Source organism: Abramis brama, assembly GCF_963993115.1.
Source record: "Abramis brama genome assembly, chromosome: 8".
In the NCBI taxonomy this organism is placed as follows: domain Eukaryota; kingdom Metazoa; phylum Chordata; class Actinopteri; order Cypriniformes; family Leuciscidae; genus Abramis; species Abramis brama.
In genome coordinates, this window is record NC_139970.1 from 42,596,048 (window position 1) to 42,611,357 (window position 15,310).

Sequence of the window (15,310 nt, forward strand, 5' to 3'; positions counted from 1 at the left end):
GCAAGTAACTCCAAAATTCCAAAGACAGGAAAAAAGACGCCTAATACAGATTCATAATATTTGACATATACCTTTATAATCTACTTTGTAATAATCCAGATGGCTGCGCATTAAATTAATAAAAAATCTTTATATTTAATGGAAAAATTAAACAAAAACATAAAAGAATCGTAAGAGTACATTTTTAAGATTTCAAGACGCATCACGTGACGGTGGTACGTCATTCTAAACAGAGAGCCAAGATGGCGGCTGACAGTGATGTGAGTTTGTTTATGTCTGAATACGCATCATTATGATCTGCATCATGTCAATGTCATATGTGTCATATAAATGCACGCAGTTATTTGACATGTGTCTGCTTTATTCGGTTCTTTAACTGTCACGGTTTCTGTTTCAGCCCGAGTCTGAAGTGTTTGAAATCACTGATTTTACCACCGCATCGGAGTGGGAGAGGTACAGAAAAAAGCATTTAAACAAACATTTCTTCAGTAATCTCACGTTTCTGTGGCTTTTCATGCGGTTTTATGATTAAAGTGCACTAATGTCATCTTGTGTTTGTGTTGTTGAGTCTATATGAACGCCCATTCTTGCCACATAAGAATAAAACATCATGACTTGGTAAAACATAATTATGATATTGATCAAGTCGAAATTATGAAAGAGTAAAGCATAATTATGAGATGAAAAGTCGAAATTATGACATAATAAGTCGTCACATGCTCGTTATGAGTTATAAAAAAAGTCAAAATAATAAGATAAATAGTTATTGTTGACTTAGAAGATCATTAAAATTTTTGATGATTTAGTATGTCATAATTTAGACATTTCATCTTATGAATATTGCTCACCATGTCATAATTTCAACTTGTCACGTCATAAATGTGACTCAGAATGTTATCATTTCTACGTTACATCTTATAAACAACTTAAAAAAAGTATTAGCCTGTATTCTAAAGCATTTATGAATTGCAATCATATTTAAGTAAAGATTAAATGGTGTATTTTCACCTCTATGGTCAAAAAGAGATGCGACACTTAACAGGTTAAATGTTGTGTTTCTTTGTGTGATATTGGTTAATTTATAGTCACCGTCACTATATTATTGATTGGTATTTATTTATATGACGACACAGTAACTATTATGCATGAACTATTCATCTGTGCATTCATTATATTATTCATTCTATATAAATGTTCATTTTCTCCATTTTACACAGAGGTTTTGTTCTTGTGTGTCTTTGTAGATTCATATCCAGGGTTGAGGAGGTGCTCAATGACTGGAAGCTGATTGGTTGTCGTGTTGGGAAACCACCGGAGAAGGTCATTACCCATGATTACAGTTACACGAATGATGTATGAAATGATGTACGCAGAAGTTAACAGTGTTGATGTTGACAGGGCGAATACACCAGCGGCATCTGGGAAGAGACGAGTCTAGAGATTAACTTCGCTGATTTCAAGTTCTCCATTACACATCACTGTCTGAAACAGGAGTCGGCAGAGAGTGAAGGCGTAGATGAACCAGAGGAAGGTTCGTTTGGCACGTTGACCTCGCCAGCTGACCTTTGACCTCTTCTGCATGTGTTGAATGGTGTCTTCTGCTTTCAGATGCGTATCCGCTGGCCATGCAGGACCTGCTCTGCATGAACAATGACTTTCCTCCTCGAGCTCACTGTCTGGTCAGATGGTAAGAAGCTCTATAAAGCCCGATTCGGACAGGATTAACTTTACAAGGGTAGATGGAGTGATGTAATTTTACCACAGGACGTCTGTAATATTAATGGCCAATTCGCACGGGATAAGAGATCTCAGTAAACCAGCAGAAGTGGGAGAGTAACTCGATTTACACACCGCCGTCACTCCTGTCCTCATGTGTGTGTTACGCTGCTTCCTGATATCACGTGCGCAAACACATATAACCTATATTTATATATATAAAACAGTTATGTCCGGTCGAACGATGTATTAATTATCTTCAGATTGGATTGTGTTGGTGAAAGGCTCTTATCTAACGCTAAAAGATGTTTCGTGCCTCTAACAAGTGCGTTCGGTCTTCTCTCTGATCTGATGGTGTGTGTGAAACACTTGAGTTTTGCCACAGACTCGTCCCAGCGTCTAGAACACAACTGATGCTTTTTCAAGCGTCTCCATACTTTAAAAACCGCGGAAAACTACTTTTAAACAGGAAATGACGGAATATTAACGTACATATTTACAGCGGGTCTATTCGCACGGGATCAGTATCACCTGAGGTCATTTTTCCAGACCTTTTTACTGAAGGTAAAGTCGCCGTAATCTTTACTGACATTGTCCGTGATGATCACTGAGATGCACATTCAGACGGGACTAAAATCACAGAGAAGCTCTGGAGATTATTACTTTACTCCACCTCTCCATGTCACACTAGTCCCGTCCGGATAGGGCTGAAGGCGCGTCAGATTTTACAAAGGATATTCAAATAGTGATTGAGAATCTCAAATATGATGCAGTTCAATGTTTAGTTTTGCTCAGAAAAATGTTTATCTGTTTATAGATCATATCACAATAAAGACTCATTCAAATCTCATTCTCCACTAATGGTTGTTTTGAGACTTAAAGGGATAGTTCACCCAAAAAATTTAAATGTTGTCATCATTTACTCGCCCTCACTGTTGTTCCAAACTTGTATGAGTTTCTATGTTCTGCTGAACACAAAAGAAGATATTTTAAAGACTGTTGGTAATCAAACACTTGGTGGTAACCTTTGACTTTACTATGCAAGTCAATGGCTACCGTCAACCGTCTGGTTCACAACATTTTTGTGTTCAGCAGAACATAGAAACTCATACAAGTTTGGAAAAACAGTGAGGGCGAGTAAATGATGACAACATTTAAATTTTTTGGGTGAACTATCCCTTTAAATGCTGCAGTTAAAGATAATTAATTTAAACGAATTCTATATTTTTTAATCGTTGAATGAATGATTCAATGACTCAATCATAAATACTTCACTTGTTTCATTACAGAAATCTCTTGAATAAATATAAATAATAATAATAATAAGCATATTTCTCAGTTCGGGTGTATTTTGGCAGTGTAATAGTCTCCTCACGAGTACGGATGTGAGAAACAGCATGTTGTCAGAATAGACCAGTCAGTGAGTTTCCTCAAAGAATAGTTGACTGAAGAATCTTGCCTGTATAATTACGCTGGTTCCAGGATCTCCTGAGCGTTTGCATGTAATGCGGTGTGTCTGAACGGACCAGAAGTCCTGACGCACGTCTCTGTTGTGCTGTAGGTTTGGCATGCGTGAGTTCGTGGTGATTTCTCCCGGAGCGAACTGTGAAGCCATCGTCAGTGAGTCCAAGTGTAACCTGCTGCTGAGCTCCGTGTCCATCGCTCTGGCAAACACAGGCTGGTGAGTGAACCGTGAGTCCCAGCATGCTCCTGGATCTCTGATGAACACCTGTGATCCTCACATCCTCACTATCGTTGCTTCATTCGCCTGTAAATTCTCCCGCATTTGTTGAGGGTGAAATTACCAAAACGATTCACTGGTTCAGATTGAAAGTGTCTGGTGTTACAGTCAAAGTACAAACCCAATAATAATAATAGTTTATTGGGTAACTCTTTATTTTACAGTGTCCTTGTTACATGTTACATGTACTTATCATAGTAATAACAGTAAATGATGCATAATTACATGCAACTAACCCTCAACCAAACCCTAATCCTACCCTAACCCTATAGTAAGTACATGTAGTTGCTTAATATTACTCAGTACTTAAATATATAATTACACTGTAACAATGACACCTTAAAATAAAGTGTAACCGTTTATTGTTATGATTTATTATTAATATCTTCATTACAATTTTAAAAAAGATCAGGGCAGATTTTATCGTCAATCAAAAAGTGGCGGAAAAGCGTGTCCGACGACAACTCATACTGTGTGTGTGAAGAAAATGTCTCTTGTGTTGAATTTAGGGCTGTCGAAGTTAACGCAACAATAACGCTTTAAAAAATAGTGACGTTAAATCAGGCTCTATTTGATCATATGATTCACTTGTATCGCAAGCCAGATCTGCGTTTTTTCCCAACATCAAACATTATTTGTAGCTCCTCCCATCCAATAATCGCAAAGAGCTTGTGCTTTATTACTTCTGATAATAAACAAAGTCTCAGCTTTTAAATTATGTACATTTTATCACAAAATTCAAACAGTAAATGACGTTTTGACTCTCTTAAATGTGACGTGACCGATCGCTGTAACGCCTCAGTTCAAGTCTTTTCTTCCAATTTAATACAAGTTATAGCATAAAAAAACATGCCTGAACATCAGAAGGTTATGTTGAATGATATAGACAACATGTATTCACTCAACCAGTGTTTCAACCGTGGAAAGACGTCAGTAAAACAGCGTGTGTACAATATGTCACTCAATGTTGCATTTACCTCAGGAAAGTTATCCAATGTTCACAGTTCGTTAGTTAGTTATAAAACACTAGAGAGGTGTTTATTTACTGTTATATATGTTTGAATAAATCTGTCATGAAGACAAGCGTTTATGAAAACTACCGAATGTTGGATACAAACATTTCAGTTTTTTTTTTTCAGTTTTTTTTTTTGTGTGTGATTAGTTCAGTTCAGTTTATTTATAAAGCACATTTAAAAACGGCCACTGGCCGACCAAAGTGCTTTACACATAGAAAATAAAGCTAATAAAAATTAGTAACACAAATATTAATAAACAGTTTAAAACAGAACAATCATTGTAAGCTAGAAGCAACAGAAAATAAATAAGTTTTGAATTTATTATATCTGAAAATAAATAGCAGTTGAATATAATAGCTCTCTTGTTAATTTTAACCTCTAATGTTATATTAATGTACTAAATGAGAGGGTTCCCTTTATAGAAAAATCATACTTTAATCGGCTGTCGGCGGAGAAATTTAGTATCGGTGCGTCTCTAGTTATTGTTATATACTGGTAAAAAATAATAATAGCACATTTTTATGGTATATTATTATTATAATAATTATAATTACCATTTTTACAATTAGTATTGTTATATAATAATAATAATAGTAGTTTATTGTTATGGTTTATTATTATGCCCTATTATTATAAACTCACTCTATTTTTAATACAACTACTAAAAAGCTGTATTTTGTACCATATGCATTCTTGATTGCGAGTATCTTACTGAAGTCTGTATTGACACACGTCATTTTGGAAAACATCTGTCTCTTTGTCAATGTGAAATATGTTTTGACACATTAAAACTCATTTATGAAGTTAGATTGGCCAAGTTCCTGCATTGACAGACAGTTATAAATGTCTATGCAACAACGATTAAGGATGACTGGGGCATTGTGGGATAGAGATAGTTGTTTTTTAATAATCTCTTAGCCTCTTTTTAAATGCTTTATGTGGATGTTCTGCGTATTGCGTCCGTGTCGTGTGATGTGTTTTGTTATTATTGTGCTGCGGAATATAATCACTGTAATTGTTCATACGATGATATGAATTATGGGTGTTGAGAGATGCTTTGGCTCTGTTTGATTAATGAAAAATAAATATTTTGTTTATAAATGCATTTACATCTGTCATATTGCTGAAGTACACTTAGAGCAGCAGTGCTGCTGTTTTGACATCAGGTGGCGCTGTTGAGCTGTGTTAGCGTGTGTGTGTTCATCTGCTAGAGACACCAGAGAACACTTCATGTGTTAATGTTCACCTGCATTTAATAATTTTATCCCTTAAAACTCTTTGATGATGATCCTGTGAAAATTATTCATGCCTTAAAATAGCTTGAATGTAACCCGACACCCTTGCTTCATTTAGTATATGTGGACCCATGAATATGCAAATGAGTCTCCGCCTCCATTTATCTCGGGTTACCTGATCCACTCGGTCGACCGTAGGAAACGCTACACAAGTGGAAATGTTGGTTTAAGTACGTTTTAAAGCAGAAACTGATTCAGAAGAAGTGGAAGAGTGAATTATACAGGGTCGTCGTATCAGAATGATAATGCGTTTCATGCATCAACGTCAGACACATGACTGTAATTTATATGATTAGCCTTTGGCTTGACTACATTATCAAACAGCTAATAATTAGTTGCTAATGTTACACAAACGACGTTCTCGTTCTCCATCTCAGAGTCAAACATCTGCCTTCTGAAAATCAGCATCCTTACAAAAGCTTTAAACATCATAGAAAGTCAGTGGAGAAAGGCATGATATGGTATAATGTCATATGTCATATTAACTGACATGAACTAACAATGAGCAATACATTTCATGCTGTATTAATTAATCTTTGTTAACATTAGTTAATAAAATACAGCTGTTCATTGTTTGTTCATGTTAGTTCACAGTACATTAACTAATGTTAACAAATACAACCTTTGATTTTAATAATGTATTAGTAAATGTTGAAATGAATATTAACTAAGATTAATAAATTCTGTAGAAGTGTTGTTCATTCTTAGTTCATGTTTACTAAGGTATTTAAAGGGGTGGTATAATGTCTTAATGTCACAAGATGTAAAATAAGTCTCTGATGTCCCCAGAGTGTGTATGTGAAGTTTTAGCTCAAAATACCCCACAGATATTTTTATATAGCATGTTAAAATTGTCACTTTTTGAGGGTGAACAAAAACGCACCGTTTTTGTGTCTGTCCCTTTAAATGCAAATGAGCTGCTGCTCCTGGCACAGGGGGCGGAGCTTCAACAGCTTGTGTTCAACAGCTTGTGTCCTTTGCATCTCACACACACATGCACTGAACATTTCAAAAACTTTAAGCCTTTTATGTTCAAACCAGAGTCAGAAAATGATGGAGAGACTCAAGAAGAAGTGACAACATGTAGAAGCAACAGGACATTTCTGAATGGTTAGTTGATGAGTTTATGTAGCTGATGTGGAGTTATCTTCTAGTCATTGATTAGCATATTCTGTCTTGATAATCTATAAATCGTGTTCTGGGGGCGGGGTTTATGTAAATTCTAGGGTTGGTGATGTCACTAACCCGGGAGGAATGTGGTGTAGTCTCTACCAGCCGTTTGTTGTAGTCCTTAAAAAGCGATTTCTTTAAAAGCAAATATCTCCCTTTGCTTTGAACTTTGAGCGTTGTAACTTTGCGGATGTTGTTTATGCTCAAACAGCAACATTACACACTCACTAAAGTTAGAAAGTGAAATCATAATCAACCACCCCTTTAAGTAATGTTAACTAATGAACCTTATTGTAAAGTGTTAACAGGCATGTAGTTCATCATATCATCATGATACATCATACACATAATTCTTAATTCACCCTCTATATTGCTAAATGTACCAGATTTTTCCTGTCCCTTCTAAAAGCTGTTCTTGTGCTCACAGTGTTAAAATGTCATGATAGGAAAGATAGGAAAAGCCTGTTCCACATGTGTGACCCTGGATCACGTCACCAGTCTCGAGTCGCACGGGTTTATCTGTGGCAATAGCCGACAATACATTGTATGGGTCAAAATTATCGATTTTTCTTTTATGCCAAAAATCATTAGGATATTCAGTAAAGATCATGTTCCATGAAGATATTTAGTAAATTTCCTACCGTAAATATATAAAACATGTATTTTTGTGAGTGAATGCAGCACAATCGCCAACATAAATTAACAACTTCAAAGGAGATTTTCTCAATGTTTTGATTTTTTTGCACCCTCAGATTCCAGATTTTCAATAGTTGTATCTCGACCATCTTTATCCTATCCTAATAAACCATACATCAATGGAAAGCTTATTTATTCAGCTTTCAGATGATCTCAATTTCAAAACTGTGGCCCATGTGACTGGTTTTGTGGTCCAGGGTCACATATAATATCTACACACCTGCTCTTCTCTTGTTTTGCAGCCACGTGCCGCTGTTCGTACAGATCCAGCAGAAGTGGAGGAGGATGTTTGCGGGCGAGTGTCAGGGACCCGGCGTTCGCTCGGACTTCGAGATCGTGCATCTGCGTAAAGTGCCCAGCCAGTACAACCACCTGTCCGGCCTGCTCGACATCTTCAAGAACAAGATCGTGAGTTCTGATGATAAGCATTGGTCTCATGTTTTCAGAGCATCTTTCCTGTAGCTCAAACAGTAAAGCGTTGGCGCTTGCAACGCCAAGGTCATGGGTTTGATTCCCAGGGAAAGCAAGAACTGGTAAGAATGTAAATGTGTACCTTGATATGCAATGTAAGTCGCTTTGGATAATGTATCACGTAATGTTTACACACAGAGAACATGCTGATCATGCGGATGTGGACATTTAACTGTATAAACTTAGGAGTGTAACAATATATCGTCTCACATTATATCGCGATATAAAAATGCATCAATATGTATCGTGGATAGTGACAATCTGTATTGTGTATAGTTCACCTAAAATGAAAATTACTGTGTGAGAAAAAATGCAAGTTTTCAGAGTTTTAGTGTCAGTACTACATTAAACTACTGTATATAATGTTGAATATAATGTATAATAATGCAATGGGGGAATATTGTGTGTCCTCCTGATAATGCCAAATGTCTGATGTTACCAGTAAAAAGTGGCTTACATTATTTTAAATATATCTAGTCGTGAAACAATGCAAGCATATTCGTCTAAAATAATTCTGTTTTCAGCTTCAGAATCATGAATATTGTTATTCTGGTGTCTCTATTGTCCTGCATTGGGTTTCAGCACCAAGTCCAAGCCTGTTCATTTACACACACAATGTAATATCAAAGTTAGCATTTTAATCAACAGTAAATGTTTTGTTAACCTTTTATCATATGTCTTGGAGTATTGCAATAATATTGTATCGTGAGTTCAGTGTCGTGATATGTGTCGAATCGTGACATGAGGGTCTCGTTACACCCCTAGTAAAAACACATGCTGTATGAAGTAGGAAGGTTGATGATTTATGTGGCTTGGTCTGAAGATGGTGAGGTTTGATACTGCGTTGCATTTACAGTTAACATTTATGTATTTGGCAGACTCTTTTATCCAAAGCAACTTACAGTATATTGCATTCAAGGTATACATTTCTTTATTGCAGCTTTAGTGATATTTGAATTGTCAAATATGACAGTTCCTTCATTTCAGATTTTGGATCACCTGTAAATAATCTCCAGTATCTTCCTTCAGTAGTTAGCATATAAAGTCAAATACTATTTTTTTTTGTAATACACTTAACATAATAATAATGGTAGAACTTTACAATAAGGTCTCACATGAAAATGAACTTAACTATGACCAATATATTTTACAGCATTTATTAACCTAATATTAGGTAAAAAAATAACAGTTTCATGTTTGTTGTTTCAAAGTGCATTTGCTAATATTAACAGATACAAATTTTGATTTAAAGTATGCATTAGTAAATGTAGAAGTTAACATTAAGATTAATAAATGCTTCAAAAGTGTTGTTTATTGTTAGTTAACTAGTTAACTAATGTTAACCAATGAAGACTTATTGTAAATTGTTACAAAAATAATAATAATAATAATGTCCTTTTCCAACCGTTTTTATAAAGATTACAATAGTTTTACATGTATTCAAGTTCAAAACACACTAATATACATTGCAGCATCAGCTCATTTCTCAGTGTCTGAAACTGATTGATAAAAGATTCAGTCTCTCTAAACCCCGCCTTTCAGAGAGCCTACTCTGCTCTGATTGGTTTTAGAAGGTCCAGTCTGTTGTGATTGGTCTACTCTGCTCTGATTGGTCAGATGACCCAGTCTGTTGTGATTGGTCGACCGCTTACAGCACGTGTTAGAAACCAAACTCCCATTACCATATCTGAATTTCAGCTCTTCTTCAGCTCTTGATACACAGTGATATGAACAGTAACGATAGTACCGTTTGTTCCATTTCAAGTGACCGTTTGCAAAGACCCGCCCCCTTTAGTTACTGTTGCTATGTCCGACAAGCCACGCCTCTCTCACGCCACATCATGGCCTCACAAGGTGAAAAATACATCGCTGAGCAGAGAGGACACTGACAACACACTGACACACAGGACAGACCAGGTTACTTTTGATATGAAACAAAGTCTCAACTTTTAAATTTGGTCATTTTTTTTAACTAAATTTAAACAATAAATACCATTTTGTGGCTCTTTAATGTGTCTGACAGATCGCTCAGTTAAAGCTGCTCGTGAACCGATCATCTCTTCCTTCTAGTTCATTTATAGCATCAAATAAACATGAATGAACATCAGAAGGAATGTTGTTTTAACCGTGGAAAGACGTCAGCACACTCCGCTTTTCAAGTTCTAATCCTCCAACGTTAATCTTCTAACTCTCCTGACTGCTTTGTCGGACAAAAATGGCGGATTCGGAGGATGGCGGATTATGATTGGTCAGATCGCCTGTCAATCAAACTCCCTGCGAAGGGTCAATTCCAGCGCAAGTCTTCATCGTTTAAAAGTGCATCAAAGTGGATTTGCTTTGGCAGTGCTGAAAACAGCGTCTTCTCGACATGAACGACTCAAACCAAACTCTTCCAGTCTCAGATACAGCTACAGCGTTTGAGGGGCAAAGGAGATGTTGTTCGTGGGCAGCCAATGAAGACCATAGACGGGCATTATGTAAATTTGTTTCATACCTATGAAGATTCAGGCAGTTCAGAATCGCTTCTTTCTTTTGGAAGACAATAACTCGATTTATCTGCACTTTGATCTTTGAAACTTTGCAGAGTTTTTACATTCACAAACAGCTACAGTATATTACACACTACATGAAAGATAATACACGAGAAAAGCATGATAGGGCCACTTTAAAGTGTACTGAAGTTCCCTTTTTACCAGGACTACTAGTAAGTGGTTTTACTAGTTGAATGCAAACAGCTTCAACACTTTTCTAATCAAAACTCAAATGCATTGCCAGCTTTATTTGATATTGATTAACTGCATTTCTTGTCATAGAAAGGTGCATTTGACAGGTATGCATTTAAGTATGAAATTTAATAATTGCACAATTGATTGTTTTCTTTCTTTTGTCATTTTTACCGTCTGTCTCCTTCATTCTCTTGATGTTCTGTGTCCACAGGGCTGCCCACTGATGCCGCTGCCACCCATCAACATCGCCATTCGCTTCACGTACGTCCTTCAGGACTGGCAGCAGTGCTCGTGGCCTCAGCAGCCGCCAGGTGTGTGTCTGATCTGAGATCAGTCTGCAGTGTTTCAGCGTGTTGCACTCACTAGAAGCCTGTGAGGAGGGTTTAATGACTTCATGGACTTACCGGCTGCACTGAACACTCATGTTTTCTGTTGTTATTCGCTTCTGAAACTCTTAAAGTCCCCCTGTAGTCAATAATTTTATCCCTTGAAACTCATCTTTGATCACCAAAATGACATATTTAATGACGTTGCCTTAAAATAGCTTGAATGTAACTCGACACCCTTGCCTCATTTAGTATGCGCGGCTCTATGAATATGCAAATGAACCCCGCCTCCACTCACTCACTCAGCTCAGAGATCCACTGGTTGACGATCACACGTTGATCTGATTGGTTACAAGGTAGTTTGTGACGTCAGAAACACCAGCGATTTCAAAGCGTGTTTTTGAGACTGTCTTTGGTTCACTGCAGTTTTAAGGAGAAAATACTCAGCAATGGTGTCGACTTATGAATTTACACATGGTTTGTCTTAAAGCATATTAAAAACACCACATAGACGTATAAACAACATTAAAAACTGGATTTTCACCACAGGGGGACTTTAAATAAAAAGGCTTTCAGAACAGCTGAGAGGTCGTTGAGACGGCAGTGAGAAATCAGGTTTGCTGAAGTCAGAACAACTGAGTCAAGTCTAATATGAGATTATTATTGACCTTCTAAAAAAAAAAGTTCTTCCTCTGTATTTCTGTCCTGTTTTCCAGTACAAATATCTAAACATTCTTAAATTAAGATACATTTACTGGAGAAGATATGACTGAAGATATTAAGGGTCAGATTTACTAACAGCTTACTCCAGCACAAACGCTCTTTGGGCGTTAGAAAACTACTGTCTGGATTTGCTAAAGACACACAGTGAAGAGTTAGCGCTGAAAAGGCGAGGGTTATTATTGCAGCTGACCTTATTGCATATGCATTTGTTGGAATTTCCCTTTTAGATGCAAAATTTATGGGACAGAATTTTGTTTCAATGAAATGATTGTACTATATTTAAGTTCCATAATATTTTTTATTTAACATTTTGTATTTTTAGGGGATTTTATGGCACTTAAATTATATTTATGCAATAGTTATAATCCATTTATTAACTTTTTGAGAATAGACCATACATCTTTAATGCTTTGGAGCACAAACTTAAGTTTGGTCTCTCTTTAAAGACGACACTTGGCAGGTTATTGCTGAAGTGACAAAAGTTGTAAAAAATAAACTTGAAATTTATTGTTATGAAAATGTAAAAAAAAACAGTTTTTATATGAAATATATATTTTTCAAAACTCAAAGCCATAAATCTAAGCAATCTGTGTTCCAAATTTGAGGTTGATATCTCAACAAACGAGCTTTCAGTGAGAATTTGTTTGTGCGCAGTGGTATTCATTTTTGACCACAAACAATACAAGTATGACTATTTTTTCAGGACCATTTAATCTTTTCCATATTCATGATTTTTTTTTGTGTTCACACAGCAAGTGCCAAAACCTTTACCAAGTTTCGGACTATTCCGATGACAAAAAACACAAATGACCGAACTCAAAAATAACCGAACGGCACCAGAATTATTCATGCAAAGTGATTTTCCCTTGTTTTCCCTTTGAATTAAGTTTATTTTTCTGACCCCACTGGCAGATATTTTTTTCTTGATTTAATCATAAACTCCCTTCATATTGATGAGTTTTTCAGAAAACAAGACATACCAGGAATGATAACTATAAAGATAAGCTGTAATTATAACTATATTATTATAGTAATATAATATAGTAATATAGTAAATTATAGTAAATGTAGTAATATTATTATTACCAGCAGACGATATCGTTCTGTTTACTGTAAGCTGCAGTTTTGTCGTCTGTCACTTTAAATTGTTCAAGCTCTTTAAAGCAGGAAGGATTCTGATTGGCTATCAGTGTTTTTATGGTTCATCAGCTGGAAAAACATCGTTCTGAAACTGATTACAACGATATTGTTTCTCTGTGCTGTTATATATATCTGTTATATATATATTATGTAATTTATGGACATTTTACCCACATATTGCATAAAGTAAAATGGTGTATCAATTCATTCCGTTATTTCTTTCATAACATAGTTGAGAATCATCTTTATACAAATTTTGGTTGAAAAAATCCTGAAACCCCCAAATTTATTGGTGATTGAAAAAAAAATCCCATTGTTTTTGCCTATACATATAATTTCATGTCATTTTATTTTTTAAACAACTTAGTCCTGGCGTCCACTACAGAGGACATAGCATAACGTATGAATAAAATATTATTTTTCAAAAATGTTTTTTTACCATTTGTTTATTGTGCTCTAAACAGTGTGATGACATGGAAAAAAACTAAATTCAAAAAACTTTTTTTTTCTGGGTCCCAGGAGGAGATATATATATATAGTTGTGGTGTGAATGATTATTAGAGCTATATCTTTATCGTTATCATTCTCATCCTTTCATATCTTCAGTCATTCTGCTTCTCCAGTAAATGCATCTTGATTTAAGAATGTTTATATATTTGTACTTGAAAACAATACAGAATTACTGAGAAAGTCAAACATAATTTTTTTGCAGTGTTTCCTAGGGAATATGGACATTTTTATTTAATACATTGGAGAAATTTTCGCTGTTGCCATGGAGTCGCACGTGTGTCGATCAGAACATCTCTGTCAATATCACATTTGCTCAGTGGATTCGGTGCGCCGTGAGTGTTTACCTCTGTATTAAGCAGTGCAGAGGATGTTTACACAGGAAGATGATAATATTCTACGTATATCCTGAGTTGATTAATTTCACTGCTCTATATTACTTTGATCATAAGCTAAAATGAAAGTCAAAGTTAATATAAAATGAAAAGGTGTGTGTGTGTGTGTTGTTTTTAGACTTTGATGCGCTTCTCACTGGAGAGGTGGGCGGCGTGGAGTTTGGCAAACTTCCTTTTGGAGCGTGTGAAGATCCCATCAGGTGCGTTTGTGTTCAGTGTCACGGCGGTAGTTAATGTTCAGAGCTCATTTTCTGTTTACCAAACGCCATTAAAACGGCATTAAAGGGAAATCTGAATAAATAGATAATTATATAGGTTAATAATCCAGCTTATTGCAGCAGTGCCATCGACTGAAAGGGCAAAGTATTTTTCGGCAACGTGAAATTATTTTAATGACGATTAAGCACATTTTGCCCAAATTCTCACTACTGAAATGCAAAAAACAAAACATATATACTTAAATAAAGTATATATATATATATATATATATATATATATATATATATATATATATATATATATATATATATATATATATATATATATATATATATATACATGAAGAGTTCAGATGCAAAAGCCTCTAAGTGCCATCTGAAATTTTCTTCTAGAATGATCATTTTTATAAAGCTTGTATATTTAAGTTAAGTAATTTCACTTAAATGACAATTAATAGGTAATTTGGATTGCCATTTAAGTGAAATTATTGAACTTATATATACGAGCTTGATAAAAATGATCATTCTAGAAGAAAACACTTCATATATAATTTATTTATTTATTTTTGAAAGAAGTCTCTGCATTTATTTAATCAAAAATACAGTAAATATTGTGAAATATTATTTAAAAAAACAGTTTTCTATGTGAATATATAGTAAAGTGTAACTTATTCCTGCGATCAAATCTTAATATTCAGCATCATTACTCCAGTCTTCAGTGTCACATGATCCTTCACAAATCATTCTAATGCATTTGATGCTCAACAAACAATTCTGATTATGTTGTCAAAGTTTTTGCAGATTAATATTTTTGTGGAAACCATGATACACCACCATTCAAAAGTTTAGGGTGTGTGAGATTTTTTTTTAAATGTTTAAATTGAGATTATTTACTTATTCAAATTAAAATCTAATCATTTAAAATAATATTTATATTCAGCAATAAATTGATCAAAAGTGACAGTAAAGACATTGTCATATGTTACAAAAAATTATATTTTAAATAAACACTGTTCTTTTCTATCCATCAAAGAATCCTGAATTTATTTTTTTATTTTTTCAAATCAGCATATTATAATGATTTCTGAAGGATCATGTGTCATCATGATCACTTTACTATATATTCAAATAGTAAACACTTATTTTAAATTCTAATAATATTTCACAATA

General features: G+C 35.0%; 1 protein-coding gene across 3 annotated transcripts in view; it reads left to right on the forward strand.

The window, feature by feature from the left end:
* The first annotated feature begins 179 nt into the window (after positions 1-179).
* The window catches only part of rab3gap1 (RAB3 GTPase activating protein subunit 1), a 51,230-nt gene continuing 36,099 nt past the window's right edge, over positions 180-15,310 (forward strand). For all 3 annotated transcript variants that reach the window (XM_084122413.1, XM_084122414.1, XM_084122415.1), the window contains exons 1-9: positions 180-260; positions 398-453; positions 1,245-1,320; positions 1,399-1,531; positions 1,609-1,687; positions 3,278-3,397; positions 7,877-8,042; positions 11,043-11,142; positions 14,041-14,122. In XM_084122413.1, coding sequence (XP_083978539.1) covers positions 243-260; positions 398-453; positions 1,245-1,320; positions 1,399-1,531; positions 1,609-1,687; positions 3,278-3,397; positions 7,877-8,042; positions 11,043-11,142; positions 14,041-14,122 — 830 coding nt within the window. In that variant the 5' untranslated portion in view covers positions 180-242. The remainder of the gene's footprint in view (positions 261-397; positions 454-1,244; positions 1,321-1,398; positions 1,532-1,608; positions 1,688-3,277; positions 3,398-7,876; positions 8,043-11,042; positions 11,143-14,040; positions 14,123-15,310) is intronic.